Source organism: Crocodylus siamensis, chromosome 5 (assembly GCF_052110815.1).
Source record: "Crocodylus siamensis isolate JL-2025a chromosome 5, ASM5211081v1, whole genome shotgun sequence".
Lineage (NCBI taxonomy): Eukaryota > Metazoa > Chordata > Crocodylia > Crocodylidae > Crocodylus > Crocodylus siamensis.
In genome coordinates this window covers 180,062,090-180,080,345 of record NC_143399.1, presented here as the reverse complement: position 1 = coordinate 180,080,345, position 18,256 = coordinate 180,062,090, and the positions used below count along the sequence as shown (strand labels likewise).

At 43.6% G+C, this 18,256-nt stretch overlaps 2 protein-coding genes across 3 annotated transcripts in view; one reads left to right on the top strand and one right to left on the bottom strand.

Moving 5' to 3' along the window:
* PIP4K2A (phosphatidylinositol-5-phosphate 4-kinase type 2 alpha) overlaps positions 1-18,077 on the top strand; it is a 200,431-nt gene extending 182,354 nt beyond the window's left edge. For both annotated transcript variants that reach the window (XM_090047319.1, XM_090047318.1), the window contains 4 exons: positions 3,544-3,657; positions 13,078-13,321; positions 14,411-14,514; positions 15,784-18,077. In XM_090047319.1, the coding sequence (XP_089903445.1) occupies positions 3,544-3,657; positions 13,078-13,321; positions 14,411-14,514; positions 15,784-15,864 (543 nt within the window). In that variant the 3' untranslated portion in view covers positions 15,865-18,077. The remainder of the gene's footprint in view (positions 1-3,543; positions 3,658-13,077; positions 13,322-14,410; positions 14,515-15,783) is intronic.
* The window catches only part of LOC149864982 (uncharacterized), a 64,781-nt gene continuing 50,201 nt past the window's right edge, over positions 3,677-18,256 (bottom strand). Inside the window, exon 6 of the mRNA XM_090049815.1 lies at positions 3,677-4,254. The gene's annotated coding sequence lies outside the window, so the exon portion shown is untranslated. The remainder of the gene's footprint in view (positions 4,255-18,256) is intronic.

Sequence of the window (18,256 nt, the reverse complement as noted above, 5' to 3'; positions counted from 1 at the left end):
GCTATTGTTAGACACAGCTAGCAGCACTCCCAGCTACTTAGAGCACATGCCAAAAATGCACACAGCCCACCAAATAAACACTCAGCAAGCCAAGCACACAGGCAGCCCTGGCTCACTTATCTTCCCAGAGCAGGATCTGGTGCCTGGCTCCTTCCTCTTGTTCCCATTGAAGTGCTTGCAAACTGCCCCTGTTCACTTACTTGCTCTAGATAGCTTTTGGAGGACCCTTTCAGCCCTACTTCTTTGATTCTATGATTTCATACTGTTTTTTCTCAGATATTTGGCAATTCCCTACAAGCTTCCTTTCCTCCAGTTTGAATCATCCAGCTTGTTAGATTCCATTCCCTGCTTTGGCAGCATCCCTCCATCCCCAGTCCCTCCTCTCTGGAGTCAGCCTACAGTTATGTGATAATTTCCTAGGTTGAGAATAAGCTGTACAGCTGTTAATCCTAAATATTGTATCTGTTCCTTCCTACTCTTTTTCCATCCCAAACCACTTATCTGAGATAGCCAGAAAGATAACTGATATATGCTGTCAGACTATAATAAACACCTCTTGTTTGCTTCTTAAATACCTTCATGATGCTGTCTCAGTGTTCTAGGTTAAACATCAGATCACTTCAGACAATTATAGGCTGTCTATATTACCAGAATCCAGTGAAGAAATGTTGTCACAGCTGTCTTTTAATTCTTTTTTTTTTAAACTAAAATGGAAGACTCTTTCCAAGAGCAAAGTTATGGCAGTATTAACAAGCTAGAATGTAATATTTCCCAAATAGTAATGTTTTGGAGATGCCAAGTTCAGCTGCCAGCTTTTTTCCCAAAGTTTGTGGGTTTTGGAAGTTGAGAGGGTTTCGTTTGGGGCCAACTTCATCTAATAACTTAGGGTTTCTTGTGGCATTGTGGAAGAAGGTCATATTTCTAAGTAAGTGCAGCTAGAATATTCATCACAGGGTTTTTCAGCAACCTGCAGACTCCAGGAAATGAGTCTGTTGCTATTGTGGAATCAAAGCAGTCTATCTACTCTTTTGTTTGCAACCAAAGTTTGAAAGGCAAAACAAGTTTTTCAATATTAAGGGGGTGGATATGTAAAAACACTTGAGGACAGTTTAAATATTCGCCTCGTCTGCTATGGTATTGTCCTTTTGAGTCTGTTTTTGTACATTTGCAGGGTAGGGGAGATGAATCTCACGTGTCACTTTTTCCACTTGGGTTTGTGAAGGAAAACAAAATAAAATGGTGCATTGGAAAGTGCAGTATTCAGTAGATTAATATTAATTAATGTTTTTGAAGTGGCCCCTTATTTATTGAGCATGAAACCTGCACAAAACCTATTTTAACACAGAGTGCTATGATATGAACGTTCTAGCATATTTTTCTTTGATCTAGTCAATCCACTTTATAACCTCTTAGCAATGTCTTCTCCCCTTGTCCTATTCCCTTCTACATACAACCCTATCTTTTTGCCAGTCCATTCATAGCATCTGACAAAGCAAGCTGTTGCCTATGAAAGCTGTAAAGGTATGCCTGTCCTGTCCTGCCCAATACATTATTGTTTTCTAATCATCCTTATCAGTAGCCTCATTCACATAGATCAAGACTGCACAAAAGGCAAATACTATTGGGTGCCTCGTGGTTTGGATGCTTAACATCAGACACACAGAGGCTACTGTGCATCTGTCCTTAGAAACAACACCCACATAAGGCAGGGGTTTTCAACCTTTTTTAACAAGTGTATCCCTTCTGTCTCAAAGTTTCAGCTCATATACCCCTTTATATTTTTTTTGTGTGCTGCTGTAGCTGCCCCAGGAACTGCACAACACCACGTGCCTGCTACAGTGGGGCTGCGCCATGCCTCTTGCCCACCCAGTAGCGGGACACATGTGGCGTTGCAGCAGCAGCTGTAGTGGGGCTCAAAGTGCATCCACCTCTGCCCCATGCACAGATTGGAGAGTTGGAGCATGTGCCCCCTGAGTCTCCGCTGGGGTGTACACAGCGGTGGGAGCCCCCTGCAACCCTCGATAAGCCTCCTGGGCTCTGATTGTCCCACCATCCAACCCAGCTGGGGCCCCATTCACCCCAGACCCTGCCCCTGCCTGTGCCCCACTCCCTCCCTCACTGTGGGGTCCTCAATCTACCCCCCCATGCCATTTCCCCCTCCCCTCCACCCTTCCCCCACAGACTTACCTGCTGGGGCAGGTGCGGAGTGCGTGTGTGCACGTATGCATGGACATGCTTGGCTCTCCCCAAATAATTTTTTTCCCTTCATCTATGGTCCCCACATGCTGGACAGGGAGAGGGGGCTGCAGCCACTCACATGAAGGATGGAGGAAGGGCAGTGATTGGTGGGGGTGGCTGCAGGGTGGAGTGACAGCTGGGAGATAAAAGGGGCTGCAAGGGAGCGTGTGTGTGTGTGTTTCTTGAAGGGCACAGCTATGACTTCACATTAATTAACCTCAGTTCATGGGTGAGTTCATGACCGACGTAGTCCCCGTCTGAGCCAGCAGGGCCACATAGCTACAGTATCTATGCAATATGACCTCCACATATTATGCATGTGTATGGTAAACAATTTGAAAGTATACGGCATTCATTCTGCATACCCCTTATGACCTTTTGAAGTACCCCTAAGGGTATGCGTACCCCCCAGTTGACAACACTGATGTAATTTCAAACTGGGCACCCAAAATGAGTAGTTATTTTAAATATTCTTAGCAAAAAAATCTTGTTTGTGCAATATGGTTTTCTTTCTTTCAGTTGCACCTTTTTCCTGTGGAAGAGTAACAGAAATACTTATCTGAATTTGTATTTTAATAACTGGAATGTTTAAATCTGTATTTAAAAAGGCAACAGTCTATTTTGACATTTGCCATTCATGGGTAATTTTATGTAGCTTGTGATTACTCACCTATCTATATTTTACTCTGTGGTATTAGACACTTGATACTGTTCAGAATGATTGCAAAGATGTAATGTGGCCTGCCTTTCTCTATGATTTTGATATGTGCAGTAGAGAGAGGACCGTTAAAGAGACAGCATAAGTTTAGAATGGGCTGTATGTAGTACTGCATATTTCCATTGTGACCTGGTGGTGGTGGAGTAAGGATTATAAATGGAGCTTTACTGGTTGTCTGTCATCCTTGACAAATGGCAACTTAGAAGAAGCACACAGGCTAGAAGGTAAATAAGAATGCTTGAGGAAACAAATTGAGTTGGATGATTTTTGTTTAAGTCAGTTAAATTTATTGAGAATAGGTTTTATAAATAGCAAGCTACTTACAACTTTGATGAATCATGAAGGCAAATCATAGTTATGAGAAGGGGAATGATGCTGGTGTATTTGACTATAGGGAATGAAGCATTAGAAGTGCTAAGGCTTTCCATTGTTATAGCTCACTAGTGCCCTCTTTTGGTCAGTAGTGACACCTTGCATTTTGGGATTTGTGAATCACCCCTTACTTGTGGATACAGATTGAATGAAGAATTTTAGTGCATTGACCTCTATATTCTATCTCTTACTCATTGGTTTTGGGTTTATTTTAGGCCAAAGAACTGCCGACATTCAAAGACAATGATTTTATTAATGATGGCCAAAAGATTCATATTGATGAAAACAACAAAAAGATGTTCCTTGAAAAGCTCAAAAAGGATGTTGAGGTAAGACTGATCTGCTCAGTTCTGTATCACTTGCCACATTGTGCAGCAAATTGCAATTCCCCAGTAAGTTGCAAGTGCAGCTGCTGTACAAGAGTATTGGTAGCTCAAATCATTAACTAATGTTGAATGTATCGGGTAAAAACATTTCTTTTTAAATAAAATACAGTTTAACTTTCAGGAACTCCTTTTTGCTGCTTTGGCTGACTTGATAAGGATCCCTGGTGTCATGGCTGGTTGTCCAACATTGCCTGTCTTGATATAATGGTAGCATGATGATGATGATGCTACTGCTTACCACTTAATTCTTTACAAGCATTAAATAACATAATACTCCTGGAAGGGAGGTGATAATTGTTTTTCAATATACAGCAAAATTGCAGCTTGCCCAAGTCCTTCTGTTATGTCAATAGCAAAGAATACAGGTCTTCTTATTCCTGTTCTTATTTCCTGTTAGTGTCATTCCCTCTATTAATATCATTGTTGTTCTGCACCATCCTGTAGAGTATATCATGTGCTTGCATACAACACTTCTACTCACTGTTTTAATCCTGTGCTCATTTCACACTAATACAATATTGGAAATCATTAAGAAGGGAACTGAAAACAAAACAGAAAATATGGTGTCACTATACAAATCTATGGTGTGCTCCCATCTTCAATACAGTGCACACAAGTCTGGTCTCCAAAACTTCAAAAAGCAAGTAATAGAGTTAGAAAAGGTATAGAGAAGGGCATCCAAGATGATTACAGGTATGGATCGGCTGCTATATCAGGAGAGACTAAAAAGGCTAGGACTCTTTAAGTTTGGAAAGGAGAAAGCTGAGGGGATATGATAGAGGTCTATAAAATCATGACGGATGTTGGCAAAGTGAATAAAGAACTGCCATTCACCAAGTCCTAGAACACTAGAACTAGGGGGCACCCACTGAAAGTAGCAGAAGACTATTAAAAATAACAAGAGAAAGTACTTTTTTACATAGCATGGAGTTAACTTGTGGAGCTCATTGCCACAGGAGATTGTAGAGGTAGATAGTATTGCAAGTTTCAAAAAGGGACTAGACCAGATACAGGCAAACACCGGCATATGTGCCAGAGTGTGGCACACAAAGGTGTTTTCCTTGGCATGTGTGCCTCAGGGATGGGACTAGGGCTGTGCTGCCACAAAATTGGGCCCCTCCCAGCTCCCGTGCCATCCATCCCTGGCACACCAACATCTTACAAGCCGAAGTTGTGAGTGTTTTTGGCACTCTACCAAAAAATGTTGCTGACCCCTGGACAAGAGAAATTAATGGATGATGGATCTATTAATAGTTATTAACTATACCCATTTAGAGAGACCCATGGATTTCCCCCCTTTGCAAAGAGCTCTGCAGGCTGGCTGAGTTCTTGAAGTGGGTGACTTATGGCTGCAGATGAATTGTCTTGGAGGAAGATCACTACATTTGCATTGGAAAAACAATTCCTTGTTGATTTTTGTGAGGACAGGTTTGTTGTCTGAGAGGGAGGGAAGTGAGAGAAGGGAATTGAATAGAGCGCTGGAGGGCAACAGACCAGTGGCAGTAGAGGCAGGCAGCCGGCAAAAGTGGTGGGAAACCCCCGCCTGTTGAGAGGGGGAAGGGCAAGTCCTGAGTGCCTCAGCCAGCCAAGGCTGGACTCAGGCTCACTCACCTGGAGTCTAATGTAAGTGGGCCTTGGGGGTTGTGGGGCAGGGTTGGGAGGGAAGCTGGCTGAGGAGGTGTTGGAGAAAAAAGTGGAGTGACTGCCGCATGTGAGCCCCCCCACTGCTGACTCGCCGGCTGGCCGGGAGATGCATAGCCACCACTGCCACTGCATCGTTTGCCTGTGGAGCCATGTGGCCGGCCGTAGGAAGGCAGCGAAGGGTGTAGCAGTGGTGGCGCAGTGCATTGGCGGCCACCATGTGTGAACACTCCCATCTGGCTGCCGTGTGTGGCCTGCAGAGGGGCACCACTGCCCTCACCCGCCCCCCAGCCCTGGCCCTGAGAGCGGGCACAGAGATACCCGCCTCTCGATCTGGCCCCCCCACCCCTTCCCCCCAAACACACTTACCTGCTGGGATCTGTGTCTGTGCCTGCAGCTGGGGAGCTGTTGTGAGGGGAATGAGGGGCACCTGCGAGGCTGCTGGGGGTCTTTAATTTTTTTATGGATTTTGGGTCTTTTATCAGAGAATTTACTATTTTTTATCAGGGAAAACCAGGATCTCTGGTTATTAAACAGATCAGCCAAGGGTCCACAAACCAACGATGGTGGATACCAGTTGCAAGGGGATGAATTATTCTAGATGTGCCCTTTACATATACCCTCTCTCTAAAGCATGCACTCCTGCCACTGTCAGGTAGATTACTGGACTAAATAGACCAGTGGTCTGACCCTGACGCAGTATGCCACTACTTGTGTTCTTAGATGTTTGTACTATATTCAACAAACAGTCAGAGTTCAATGTAAAAATATTGTTTTCATAGTTTCATAGCTGTTAGGGGCTGAAAGGGACCTTACAGATCATCAAGTCCAGCCCCCCCCCCGCAATTGGGCAGGAAAGACCACTTGATGTGCTATATGTAATATTAAAAACTGATTTGGCTCAGAGTAAAACAGTTTTATCATAGAAGCCTATTTAGCAAATAAAGCTAAGAGGTTTTAGTCACTGAAACAAGGAAATTGAGTATTTCCTAACTGAATTCATACAACTGGTTTTGATTTTTTAGCAATAATCCCAGATTTTGCCAAAAAATGTTTCCACTAGCTGTGTAGCCCAGGAAGGGCTTAAAATATTTCTCCGCCTTTTGAATAGAATTGATATCAACATGGCTATTTGGTTTAACAGGCCATCAGCATCTTATTTTGAAACATCATTATGCACAGACATAATTGACTGATCTTAGCACAGTCGTGAGATTTGCATTTGATGGTTTAGCTGCTGCAAAACACAGACTATTGTGTCTTAGTGGGATTTACAGAATGGTCTATTGCTTTAAGTAGGTTAATTTCTCATCAGTGGAATGAGTGGTGGATTATGAATATGTATATGTTACATAAACACATGAATACATTGTATAAAATATTAAGTAAGCTAAAAGATTTTTTCTCCAGTTCTAGCAGCTTTAGGATAGGTGAAGTTTTGGATTTATATGCCTGAGCCTTTCTTAAAGCATGTAACATTTTTGCTGACTAAACCTTTTACAATAATTTAGGGTGTAAAGAAGATTTTAAGAAATGCAATGAATACAGTAGATATTTTATCTCCAAAACACAGATTGCATGTTGTTCTGCTTATCGTCACTCACTGTGTTTTTTAAATATGAGGGCAAATTTTGTAATGACAGTTTTATAATCCCATTCTGAGTGGCTTCCTTAGTACTGACAGTTGAAATCTATACAGCAGTAGCATTTAACTTGGATGCAGATGCAGACCATTATGGTAAATAATTGGAGACCAAAATCTAGACTTTTTTTATCAACTAACTGTTCAATCTGAACAAGAACAGAATGAGCTGACTTGCCCAAAGTATAAGTGTATTTTTTTATCCAGTGCATAAACACTCAGTTTTGAGTATATATTAAACAAATGCAGAACACTTAAAAAATCATTATTGCATTACACGATATTCATAGCTAAATGCACTCTAAACCAACTCTGCCACTGGTATGTTGCCCTCCAGCACTCTATTCAATTCCTTTCTTTCACTTCCCACCCTCTCAGACGACAAACCTGTCCTCACAAAAATCAGCAAGGAATTGTCTTTCCATTGCTAATGTGGTGACCTTTCCCCAAGCCAATTCATCTGCAGCCATAAGCCACCAACTTCAAGGACCCTTTCTTCCTTGATTTTCCACAATATTGTTCTTTACTGACTGTTTTCAGCCATGTCATTGGTAGATCTTCCCTTTGCCTTCCTTTAGTTAAGTTCTTCAAAGATCTGCTTGGGTACTCTCATTTCCCCCTCAACTATACCTGCCATTTAGCCAACATTGGCCACTTCTGTGGAACCTCATCACTTCTATATTAACAGCACCTAAATCTAGCTCTCCAACCCTTCAGGCTCATTTCTTATTTGGTCCCTGCCATCGGGTCTTTCACTTCCTTAAGCTAAAAGCAGTTAAAACTACTTAGACAAGAATTTTTGGGTAAATCCAATATCTTTTATTAGATCAACTAAAATAGTTGGAAAATTTTTTCTCTGCAAGCTTTTAGGTACAAATACCCTTCATCAGGTTGAGGAACCATAAAACTACTCTTCATTTTTCCTCTTAAACTCTTGCTCTGCTCCTTCAACATTGGGAGGACAAGAGTGTTATGTTGTGTTATATGTTATTCCCCAGCACTTGAGTTCTGATTCCTCCTTTTCCTTCTCACCTTACATACAGGATCTTGATAAATCTTATAATTTGTTCCTTTGCAACACTTCTGGAAACAGCTCTTTCATCTCTCTCTCTCCTGTCAAAATCTAGTTTCAAGCCATACTTCGCTTCCTCTTCAATGGCTATAGTCACCTTCACCAGTTTTCCAGATTATCACCCACAGCAAAAATTATCATCTCTTCGCTATCACTCTACTGGTGTCACCCATACATGCTCCATGAGTTTTTCTACATAATCTTTGTTCCTCCACTTTGCTTTCAAGCTACAGCACACCTCTGTCCTACTACTCCTTATCATCATTCACTCTCTGCACTCCCTAGTTTCTGTTCACTCTCCTTGCCTTTTTGTTCCCTTTGTCTCCATCTCCCTCTCTAACCTTTGTGTCTGTTCCCCATTATGGTTGTGAACAGTTAAATGGCTAACTGATAAGCCCAGTGATAACCAGTTATAGCTTACTAGTTATCATTTAGCATGGGGTGGGAGGCAGTCCAGAAGGGAAGGGGTGGTGGGGAGGAAGCCATGTGGTGCCCCAGCAGCAACCAGGTGTCAGGGTGGGGAAGAATGGATTAACACCTATGGCTAGGTTTTGCAGACCCCAGTGCAGCCTCTTGCAGTCTCCTTGCCACCAGCAGCCCAGGCACTGGGCATGCCCCCTGCCGCCCACCACAGAGCCTGGGTTGTTCAAGGCAGGCAATTTGGGGATGATACAAGTGACTGTACCAGGGTCCACAGAGGTTAGCTATTAGGTTAGGGGTGGGCAATTATTTGGGCCCGAGGGCCACTTAGGGAGTTTTGGTGAGCTGCCACAGGCCTGGTCAGAACCCCCCACCCCACTTCCTCTGCGCCCCCTCCCCTCCCACAAGAGCTCACCAAAACTCCCTAAGTGGCTCTCCTCCACTCTGGCCCAGGCAGCTGGAATGGGGCTGCTAGCAGGCAGGGAGTGGCTTCTGGGAATGGGGTGGGCAGGCACGGCCACAATTGTGGGGTTGTGACAGTGCAGGACTGGGGCCAGAGGGCAGAGCCACAGTATGTTCCCCGCACCTGCAACAGGCACCATGGGCAGAGGTGTGCAGGGAATGTATTGTGGCATGGCTCAGCCCCGGCTCCTGTCCCTACATTATCACCATCCCAGAGTCTCCATGGAGACTAGCTGGGACCCGTGTGGCCAGGGTATGCATCTGGGCAGACAGGATGAGGCCATGAGTGGGACAGGCAGGCACAGCTGGGACCAGGATCTTGGGCCAGTGACAGCATGGGGCCAGGGCCCAAAGCAGAGCTTTTACGTCCCAACCAGTGCCTGTCCCACTGACATGCGGGCAGTGGATCATAGCTGTGCCCTGGGCCCCAGCCCTGTGCTGTCACTGCCCTTCAATACCAGCCCTAGCCCTACCTGCCTGTCCTGCTCCCTGCTAGCCTGCAACCCCATCCCATCTGCCTGCCCATGTGAGCCCAGCCCCCACCAGTGGGTGCAGAGCAGATGGGCTGGGGTGTACAAGCAGCAGAGCCAGGTCCAGAAGCTCCAGCACCCAAAAAGAGCTGCCACTGGGACTGCCGGAAAGCGAGTCCAGCAGCTGCACCAGCCCAGCCCTGCTGCATGCCCAAGACAACGGGACTGGCTGCATGCGCCACAGCCCAAGCTACCCCATGTTCCTGGGCTGGGTAGGGCTCAGGGATCCACTGTAGGCTGGACAAGATCCCTTGGTACACCAGATCTAGCCCACGGGCCTTATTTTGCCCACCCTTACATTAGGTACAGGGCAGCGGCCATGAAGAAAGAATGATTCTATACAAAATGTCATGTACTATACAAAATGTAGATCCAAAAGCAATGGTGTATATCTATGGTGCCCAAACTTTTGTCTTTCCTCCTGCAGGCCCTATAAACAGTGCCCTGTCTGCCCACGGGTCAAATGTGGACAGCAGTCCCCATCTGGCACTCAGGGCGGGCATAGTGGGGACCATTTGACTACAGGGAGGGGGATGGCAGGCAGCCTGGCCCTAAAGTAGCTCCTCAGAGGAAGGGGGACAATGGCTTGGTCCTATGGAGAAGCAGGGTGTCTCAGGCTCAACCCAGCCCCATGTGGGAGGAGAAGGGCCCTGGCTTGGCCTGTCCCTGTAGAGGGCTAGGGGGTATGGCTTGACCCTGCAGGGGGAAGAAGGGAATGTGGCCTGACCTGCTGGAGGTGAGGGGGTGCATTGGGCCATGTGGGGCCTGGGGTTTGGGAATTTGGTGTGGCAGGGAGGGTAACTATATTAATGGTCACTGCTCCCCCAGTGTCAAATCTTCTGACCCTGGGGCAGCCTCATGGGCTGGATGCCAAGGCTCCATGGACTACATTTAGCTCACAAGCTGGAGGCTGAGCAACCTGGTTTATGTTTTACGTGTTAATGGATCCAGTATTTTAAACCATTTTCTCCCTCTCCCTTTCACTCTTCTTGAGCTCAGCTTGAAGTCCAAAGGGAAAAAAGAATTATGGTTGTGTGTCAGGCCTTAACAAACTACTCTGTGAAACAAAGACAGTAGATAATATGGTTATAATCAAGCTGCTAACACAAGGAGCCTGACTCTTCACAAGAGAAAATCAGATTCTCTTAAAGATGTTCATCATTAGTAGACCAAGGTAGTAAAATATAGGTTACAACAGGAGGTACTCAACCTCTGGGTTGCTAGCATGATTAGTAACTGAGATGCGTTCTGCTGATAGCCTCTCCAGCTGGATAATTGCATGTTTTCCCAAAAAGTAATCTCAGATGTTTCTAAAGACTTGCAGTTCCAACAGGCTGCAGAGAAACTTGACACTCATGTAATTGTGAGTACTATGAGAGACTACAACAGAATGTAGCATAGACCCTAGCACTGTGCAAGTTGCCCCAACAGGACTCTGCGTGCCTCTTAAATTTTAATATATGACGCCCGTGTGTTGGACCTCTATTGAACCTCTGGCATTTATAAAATGTAGTGGGTTTGTATGAACGATTGCAAGGAGAACCATTGGAGGCCAAATTCACAAGTATAAATGTACACACATGCATATATGCAAGCATATGCATGCATACTCAACCATGTGCTTTCCCCCCTAACCTTATAAAGATGATAAAAGTAGTGCATTTTCCGCAGGCCTAGATATAAGCATGGTGAGTTCTACATAGCAAAATAATAAAGTGCATTTAAAATGGATGCCATCAGCTACTTCAAATGTCCCATCACCAAGGATCCTGGTTTTCCCTGATAAAAAAAAATACCAAATTCTCTGCTAAAAAATCACATATTTTCTGCTAAAAAACCCAAAATCTATGATTAAAACTAAAGGCCCCTCCACAGACCCTGCTCCCCCAGCCCTGCCAGAGGGGGCCTCTAGCTGCCAGGGCTACAGACCCAGATCTGCAGCACCCCGTCCCCACTCTCCCCCTTCTGCAACCTCGGGCAGGACAGCTGCCTTTTGCTGTATGCACTCGCAGGAGACAGGAGGACCCGTGCCGCCCAGATCTGTACCCAGGGCAGGCATAGGCTGAGGCTGCTGCCCAGCCGGGTGGGCCTTGGGGCCTGGAGCTGCAATGCGCGGCTGCAGGGCCCCAGTGGGACGCAGGACGGGGCCATGGGTGGCTCCTTCAGGGTAGGGGGAGAGAGAGGGTCTGGAGCTAGGATCAGCTGTGCACGGCTGAGCAGAGCCTGAGGGGCATGACCCAGTGTGGCTGGCAGCAGCAAAGCGGCCCTGGATCTCCTGGCCACTGCTTTCCCCGCCCTGCCCGCTGCCCTGGCAACATGCCTCCAGTGCCTACCACTTATTTGAGGGACACAGCCCCGCGCTGCTGCCCTCACTGCAGCCCCGTGCACAAGAGGCACATCACCAAGGCTGTGGGGGAAGCAGTGGCAAGGAGATCCCTGGCGGCTCCACTGCTACCTGCTGCACCAGGTTGTGCCCCCTGGATACCAAAGGCCCCAGGGGAGGGAAGCAGGGTGGCAGGGAACAGTGGTGAGGAGGGGGTCTGTTGTTCCCTGATGCCTTGCTTCCCTCCCCCGTGACCTGGCATGGCAGGGAGCAGAGGAGCTATGCAGAAATCTTCACTGCCATTTCTTGCCACCCTGCTGCCCTGGCAATGCACCTCCTGCGCACAACAGCATGGGGCAGACACTGGAGGCACATCACCGGGGCAGCAGGGAGGCTGAGCAGTGGCGAGATCCCCGTGTGGCACTGCTGTCCACAGCTGTACTGGGTTGCATCTGCTAGGCTTCGGAGGCCCCAGGGGAGGGAAGCAGGGAGCAGCAGAGCCCCTGTTCTCTGCTGGCCTGATCCCTCCCCTGGGCCTCCCCAACCTGGTGGGTCCATACAGGGATCTCACTGCTGCTGCATTCCCCACCCCGCACTGTCCCAGTGACACACCTCCTGCACCTGCCCCTGCCTTAAGGGTGCAGCTGCCCTCACTGCAGCCCTGCATGCAGGAGGTGTGTCTCCAGGGCAACACACAGTAAGGAGATCCTCACGCAGCATCCCTGCCCCCTGCCACGCTGGGTCATGGGGGGCGGAAGCTTGCAGCTGTTCCCTGCAGCCCCCCCAACCCCCACTTACCACCACACAGACTCCAGGAGCGAAGAGTGAGCCTGAGGCAAGCCCTGGGAGAGTGAGGGCCTCAGGCCCTGCCCTTCTCCCTCCCCCTCCAGGCTGGACTGGGGGTTTCCCACCCCTTTGCAAACAGTTCTTGCAGGCTGGAACTTTGCTGTTTGCAAAAGCGGGAAATCCATGAGTTTCTCTGCTAAAAGGGAAAATCTGTGTTTTCTCTGATAAAACTGGGAAATCAGTGGTTTTCTCTGTTTTTCTGTGAAAAATGGAAAATCCGGATCCCTGCTCATCATGCACCTTGGGTTGTTTTCTCCGTACATAAGTTCTGAAGATTTTTTTCAAACCATCTAAAACCATCATCCCACCCACCCCCTCACGGAGTTTCTGTTTTCTTAACAGACATTCATCTTTTATTTTCCCATATTCGTAGGCAGATTTTAAACTTTTCAGTGACATTGTCATCTTGCTTTTTCTTGCCCTCTAGTTTCTTGCCCAGTTAAAACTCATGGACTACAGCTTGCTGGTTGGAATCCATGATGTTGAGAGAGCTGAACAGGAAGAAGTAGAGTGTGAGGAGAATGATGGAGAAGATGAAGGGGAAAGTGATGGAGCCCACCCAATTGGAACACCTCCAGACAGTCCAGGAAACACACTGAACAGCTCTCCGCCTTTGCCTCCAGGAGAATTTGATCCAAACATCGATGTTTATGGAATAAAATCCCATGAAAGTGAGCAGTATTGCTATAAATATTTTTATGTATAAGATGTTTTCATCTTTTTGTATCAAAATCTCAAAGCTCTTATAATTACATAAAGGTAAAGTTGTATTGAAGTATATAATTTATGCTGTAAAGAAGGAAATGAATTGATTTTTGGTGCAGCAAGAAAAAAGTTGAAGAGACCGCTCATGTTCTGCTTTGAAAATTAATAATGTATTTCTTGGATATTGTGATGTCTAACAACACAGTAAAACAGCTCTCCTACAGCACAAGCAGCTAATGTACTTGCTGAGCTACTTACACTACAGCATGCTGTGTAGAGGTACAATGATTCTTAGTCAGACTTCATGAAAAACAGTTTTTCCTTTTGGGAAATCTGTTTACTGCACATAACTGCTCTTTACACTGGCAGATAAGCCAATACTATCAGCAGTAATCCAGCAAAATGAACAAATTGCTGTCTTAACATGTATACAAAAACTCACTATTTTTAAAAATACATGTAGACTTGGAGCTCAATTCTGTATTCCACATAAAATGTTGCTTAGAAGACTTCTGCAGAAGAAGCATGGAACTGGGCTATTAAGTCGGTACATAAAACTTTGAAGGACTATTTTGTTTCCTTCGGCTTGTTTAAGGAGAGATAATGTATCTGTTTTCTATTTAAGGCTCTGCTTTATATATATATTCATTGATAAATCAGATTGTCTTCTCCTTAAATGAATAGTAGGTCTTGTTGATTAACACAGAAGTACAGCCTCTATGCACTTGGCCAGTGGTCCATAATTATACTTCTCTCAATCATGGAGTAACTGGAAGTGCATGTTTGAATCAAATCAGCAATCATATTTTGATATCTGTCTGGTAGTGTTCTACTTTGAACTGTTTTCCACTTTCTTTAATAAAATAAGAGTGCAGCTAATCTTTAAATAAAAAGGGCCCAAGTCTGCACTTCTTTCATGCCTAAAACTTTGGCTGAAGATCCCTTCTCTTAAGCTGACAATTGACTTTTACAGTCTCTTGTACCAAATACAGAAATGTTGATTTATAGTACACTGATTAACGTTTTTTTGCTGCCATGTGTTCACTATTTTGCAGGTGCACCTAGGAAGGAAGTATACTTTATGGCCATTATTGACATTCTTACTCATTATGATGCAAAAAAGAAAGCAGCTCATGCAGCGAAAACTGTTAAGCATGGCGTAAGTATGTGTTTTGCTTCCTCTAGTTCCACTGCTGTTTCTGAATGCTTGTTATATAATGGTCCAATATAACATTTTAGATTTATGGAAGACCACAATATAGATAATGCTTGTTTTTCAGTTATGCTAATGAAACATATACATATTTTACAAACTACATTACTGTCACTTGTATTGTAGTAGATAAGGAATTTTTCCTTCTGTCATTATTGTGGGTCACCATTCAAATACATGAATAACTTTAAACAGCTTTACTCATCTGGGCTCATTCAGGTTAAGTTGCTTAGATGTACAGGATCAGGTCCTTATTTTTCTTTTTAACAAAATAAATTTGTATTACTTCACTGTTCCAAATTGCATTACAATTCTCAACAATAAATCCTATTTATGAATTTGGAAATGTATCATTTTTGCCATACACTACCAAGACAGCTGAAAGTGGAGGCAGCCCTTCTACAGTCATTAGCTGGCAATTACTAATGGACTTTAAATGTAGTCAGCATGTAAATCACACCTCTGCCTGAACTATTTTTTATCTACTATTGTTATTAGCAACAGCTAACATTACTACAGCTAGAAGAGATTAGAAAATGTATTTGCAGTTTACTTTGTTCATTTGACAGCACTTAATGCATAATCGGTTTCACTGCTTGTACAATGATCCAACTCTCACTGAACTCAATGGGAGGTTTTCTGCTGATTGCCACAAGTTTTCCCATCTGTAAAATAAAGCTAACACTATCCACATGTGTGCAGAGGGGCTCTTAAAAAGGGCTTCTGCTGAAAAACAGTAGTGAAATGCTGAGCCTGTTGGTCTGCAGGTATTTCAGTGGACCTAGGATGTAAATATATGCATATGTGAGAAAGTGTTACTGTTATCAAGCTGATTTTTGTCTTTTAAAGATAAAGTGGTCATTCAGAGAGTTTTATATATGTTAAACAAACAGAAATCCATGTCCTAGCCCATTGCCATCTCTTATGTGAAGGACACTTGAAAGAAACCTGCAGTGTGAGATAATTATATGCTGGGAAATAGAAGGCATTTTAAGGTACAGTAAGATATTCTCCAAAAATGGAGCGACTGATCTTGCAATTAGGCCAGTAGCAGCTGTAATTGCTCCCAAAAGAAACTCTCTTTGACATCAGCAGGGGTACCTATATGTGTCCACCTAACTTTGTGAAGTATCAGTAAGGAATTTGTAAGCAACTGTTTACACAAAAAATAACACTGCTTTCACCCTCCCCTTTCTTTTTTAATTCTCTGTCTAGGCTGGTGCGGAGATTTCAACAGTTAACCCTGAACAGTATTCAAAGCGCTTCTTGGACTTTATTGCCAACATCTTGACGTAACCTATCACATTAAATAGGACAGACACAAGACCTGGGGACAGCAGCAGTGGCTACAAGAATAAGGGGGGAAAAAGGAACTCAGAGAAGTGTTCATCTTGCAGAAAGCAACCCCATTGTTTACATCTGCTGGCAAAGATGACCGCTACAGGGTGGAATATTTGCTTTAACAGCTGCCTGATATTCCCAGCATAGTTCTAGCTATTTCTGACTTTTTGTGTGTGCAAAAAAAATAAAAATATAAATTAATTAATTAAATAGCTCAGCTTTACTCGGAGTGCATTGCGAAGGCAACATTCTGATGCTACTAGCTGACTTGGAATGAATGAGCAAAGAGATGTGGGGTGGGGTGGGGGAGGAGCAAATGCATGTTAAATTTACAATATTGGTATCAAATTGTAAACTGTGGATCAGTTTATTTTTTGAACTGAAAGGATGCAAGACAGTATTCATGATGATGATGATAATAATTATAGAAACCTTACTGAGAATGTGTTACACTTATACCCTGCACGCTGGCACTCCTTAAAAAATAGCTGCAACATTAAGCTCTTGGTGCCGGAAGCTTTTCCTGTTAGCTCCCTAGCTCTATTGCTACTTTTTTATTTTCTTTGCGTCAGCACATTGCATCAGGAAATCCAGACTCCGAAGCGTCAAAAGAGCTGATGTCTCTTGTCTTACAAGGAGCTAATGCCATATTCATGCTGTGTATGTTTTTGCCACAGCGAATTAATGTTGAGGGAAAACCCTGCTTATTTCACTTTTATTACCTGAAATTTTTTCATTGTTTTATATTCTTGCAATATAGGAACTAATAATGTTACAAGGGGGAAAAAGTTTATTGGAAGAAGTGCATAGTTTTGGGCAATAGTAGCTACATTTTTCAGCACAGGAAAGTGCATGCAATGGTAGAAATCTCTACCCTCCTGTAATTTAATGATAATCTGAAGTTTAAATGCTTATGTTGTACTTTTTAAACAGTGGTATTTTATTATAAATTATCCCTCTAAAAATCAACCCTGAATTTTACTGTTTACATTATTATTAGGAAAACAGGGATACTTTTGAATTTCAGAGTTTGTGTACAGTATGTGATTTTTGAAGTTTACATGTAAAGTTTATTTTGCAGTACAGATGAGGTAATCCGTCATCTTTCAAGGTGTAACATGCAGTAGTGTACTAAAGTGAACGTCTCATTCACCTCCATGGTAGAATCTCTTTTACGATAAATGGAGAAAAATTGTTTGAGGTATTTCAGATGTTCTTTTTATCATCTTAAATTACTTGTTTTACTGTTTACCCAATTTGATTGTATGATACATTGCCTAAAACTGTGTTGATCATGTTTATTTTAACCTGTTAACAATTTAAACAAATATATTGTATTTACATTCTTTTTTCCTGTATCTTCCTAAATAGTTCCAAGCTTAAAAGAGACAAAATTAGAAATGCCTAAAGTTTATTACCTACTTATACACTGTGCTAAAGCTGTGCCTTTAAAATTCTTCGTTGAAACAGTTAGATTTTGTAGGCAATTTAAAAACAAAATCACACCTTCCCACCATAATTTATAACTTAAACCCAGGAGTGCCAGGATGCCTTCTCCAATAACTTAATGTCAGTGCTATTAAGACTGCAACTGTGCATAATGTATGTAGTGCTTACTTCAAAGAAATCTATTTAAAAAGCTGCAAATCATGATATCTTCAGCAGCCAATGGCAATACCGCCTTTATTGCTGTATACAGTTTTTTCCCTCATGGTTTTGTTATCTTTGACTTGGTGATGTTAGCAGTACTGTAATGTACGTGTACAATTTGTATTTGTATGTATTTAAATAAGTTGATACTGTGGCTTTTTTTTTTTTTTTTTGTCTCCCACTCTACCCCAGTCCCCCAGGTTAACTCTGGTATCACACACGTTTGTTTTTTGAGGTATGCAGTGGCTTCTAAAGGTATGAGACTGCAGAGAGACCCTGAAGTAAAAAGGAGGTACACATACATTGTTCAAGCAAATATTTAATTGTGGCCAATTAGCATATGCTTTTTAGAAGCTTACAACAAAGCTTTCTTTTTGTCTGTAACAGTCTTTGTCACTCATTATTGTTGATAAACATTATTTGGACAGGTGAGGAAGACTCACATTGTATATCTTAGTGCTTAGACTACACTCCAGACATGAGCAAGGCTTTATAAAATAAAGCACTTTGATGACTCACTAGGTAAATCCTTTGTTCCTGTGTTGCGACTGCTTTTGATCACTTGCAAATGAATTTTGGATACTAAAATGAACATGTAACCTATATCTCAAAGAAACAAACAAGAACTAAAGATTCTTCATTATTCTGCAGCCTCTTTCTCTCCCCCACCCACGCTTGCTCTAAGTGGTTTGAAAGG